Here is a 2,890-nt window from a genome sequence, read left to right as displayed (position 1 = left end):
CTGAGGATCGGCTGGACCTAATGGATGTCGCAGTAGTTGATGTGACTACTCCAGATCCCAAACCTTTTTCGGAACCTGCGCCGGGACTTGGGGCTAAGGCAACGGTTCTCAACCTATGGGTCGTGACCCCATTTGGGGTCGATCGACCATTTCACAGGGGTCGCCAAGCAAGGCTGTCCGCCATTTTTTTCCCTTTTCCGGCAGGTGCCTTACCTCCCTTGAGCTGGGCCAGCTGGTGGTCGGCCTGCTCCGTCTCTGCCGCTTGCCAGCTACGCCTCGGCCGGCGCAGGGGGCGGAACCACGCATGTGCGGCGCTCCTGGGCAGGGAAAGTCCTCAACTTACGACCGGTTGGGTAGTCCTCGACTTACGACCGGTTTAGTCCTCGACTTATGACCGGTTTAGTCCTCGACTTATGACCGGTTGGGGTCTCGGCATTAAAAAGGTTGAGAACCACTGGGCTAAGGTCACATGGCTGGAGCTGATCGGAATGGACTCCGTTCGATTTGCTGGGAAGGGGGCTTGTGCTGCCCTGTCCCTCTTCTTCCCTCCCTGCCTCCCTCGACCAGCGACCTCCTCCTGCTCCTCCGTGCCCCTCTCGCCTGGCCGTTCCGCAAAGCACCTGGGCGAGGTCTGCCCTGCCCTCAGCGCCAGAGAGCCCGGCCCTCCGGAGCGAGAGCAGAGGCAGAGCAAGCGCGCACCGAGGGGGGATCGCTGTACCTTTCCCCGCGGGGCGGAAGCGCCGGCGGAGCGTGGCCAGGGTCGATTCCCGCCTTGTCTTTCTCGGCGGGAGGTCGAGAAGCCCCCCGTCTCCTCCCCGGGGAAGAGGAATGGGCGGGCTGCCGGTGGCGGCGACCCACTTTACTCGGAGCCCCTAAACAAGGCAGCCACAGCGGCGACAATGGCACTCCGACCGGGCACGGCGCTGCTACTCATCACGCTGGGTAAGCCCAAATCTTGTCCCGATGATAAAGAGAACTTTTAAAATATATATATAATATATATAATTCAGATATATTAAGGCAGTTTCCTAGCAAGAATTGAGGTTATTCATCTTTCTCTGCATCGCTAGAAGATTACGGGGAAACGTTCCTCTGCTAACTTCCCGAAATTGATCAGATGATAGAAGAGCCCAGGGTAGTGTTAGTGATGGACAACTTCTAACTGCAANTTAGATAAATTAATCCAGTCAGTCATCCAAGTCAATGCACAAGAATCATAGTAAAGTGTCAAATTTGGAGCTTTAAGTCCTCCACGTTCTCTAACATCTTGAATAATCTTGAATTTAACACGAGCCTTCTTGCCTTCCCAAATAAAGCGATTCAAGTCTCTCTGCCATTCTTTCAAGTTAAGTTCATTTTTTAAAATAGAAAATAGAGTAGGTTTATGAATCAGAATAGATAATATAATTTTTTTTATATTATCTATTCTGATTCATAAACCTACTCAAAAGTAATTTCACATATTCTGAATGGGTAGATTCTGATCGGGTACATCCTGAACATGTGCAACTGCCTCTGACTTCTTTGCCAAGCTATTGAACTTTAGGATGAGCTGGTTAAGCAGAATTAGGAAGTTTAGAATTATGGTTTGGAATGCTAGTCAAAAATGTTATAGTATTACTAAAATACAACAAACAATACAAAAATAAAACAATATTACAAAAAAGTCCATTGACAAAACCAAACCAACATATACATAAAATTGTCCCCCTTGGTTGAATGCTGATAAATGCATTTCAAAGATAATAACTCCTCTTCTCTTGGAAAGCAGGCACACACATTTTACTTTCATGTTTTGAATAAAAGAAAAATAGAGAGGAAAAAAATAGTGTTACGATATTGCTAATATTAATTCAGGGCAGCTATTAATTTGTGGACTATTGGGGGATGAATTCAGTTCCAGAGGTAACACAAGGCAACTCAGAAATTCTGCACAATGGCTTACCCATTTCAATAGAATCAGGTTAATAAGAGAAGATGGAGTACACTGGGAAGGAACCAGAGATCCTCACTACAGTGACTATGGCCACTTGTACAATAACCTTCTCCAATTTGATATCCTCCAGAAAAACAGCAGTAGGGAAAGCTGAGTGGTGGTTTTCAAAACCGATAAAGTATCTGATAAGCATACCATGTAGAATTAATTCTAAAATGGTATTCTTTGGGTGTTTGGGATTATACAGGTAGTCCTCAACAGTTCATTTAGTGACTGTTCAAAGTTACAACAGCACTGAAAAAAGTGACTTATGACCGTTTTTGACACTTAACAACTGTTGCAGCATCCCCATGGTCACATGATCAAAATTCAGATGCTTGCCAAGTGGTTCCTATGTCTCGTGGTCCCGCGATCGATCCCGTTTTGCAAGCTTCTGATAAGCAAAGTCAGTGGGAGAGTCAGATTCACTTAATGACCATGCTACTAACTTAAACGACTGCAGTGACTCGCTTAACAACGGTGGCAAAAGATGGTTGAAAAATGGGGCAGAATTCACTTAACAAATGTTTCACTTAGCAAGAGAAACGTTGGGCTCGCTTGTGGTCGTAAGCGGAGGACTGCCTGCAATTCCCATCACCCCTGAGGATCGGCTGGACCTAATGGATACCGCAGTAGTTGATGTGACTACTCCAGATCCCAAACCTTTTTCGGAACATGCGCCGGGACTTGGGGCTAAGGCAGCGGTTCTCAACCTATGGGTCGTGACCCCATTTGGGGTCGATCGACCATTTCACGGGGGTCGCCAAGCAAGGCTGTCCGCCATTTTTTTCCCCTTTTCCGGCGGGTGCCTTACCTCCCTTGAGCTGGGCCAGCTGGTGGTCGGCCTGCTCCGTCTCTGCCGCTTGCCAGCTACGCCTCGGCCGGCGCAGGGGGCGGAACCACGCATGCGCGGCG

The 2,890-nt window shown here is 48.1% G+C and overlaps 1 protein-coding gene across 1 annotated transcript in view; it reads left to right on the top strand.

Annotated features, from left to right (window-relative positions):
• Positions 1–899: 899 nt before the first annotated feature.
• The window catches only part of LOC114922552 (neuritin-like), a 7,537-nt gene continuing 5,546 nt past the window's right edge, over positions 900–2,890 (top strand). The window contains exon 1 of the mRNA XM_029284098.1: positions 900–942. Coding sequence (XP_029139931.1) covers positions 900–942 — 43 coding nt within the window. The remainder of the gene's footprint in view (positions 943–2,890) is intronic.

Source organism: Protobothrops mucrosquamatus, unplaced genomic scaffold (genome assembly GCF_001527695.2).
Source record: "Protobothrops mucrosquamatus isolate PMUCROS unplaced genomic scaffold, P.Mucros_1.0 scaffold373, whole genome shotgun sequence".
Taxonomy (NCBI): domain Eukaryota; kingdom Metazoa; phylum Chordata; class Lepidosauria; order Squamata; family Viperidae; genus Protobothrops; species Protobothrops mucrosquamatus.
This window is presented reverse-complemented; position numbering and strand designations above follow the sequence as displayed.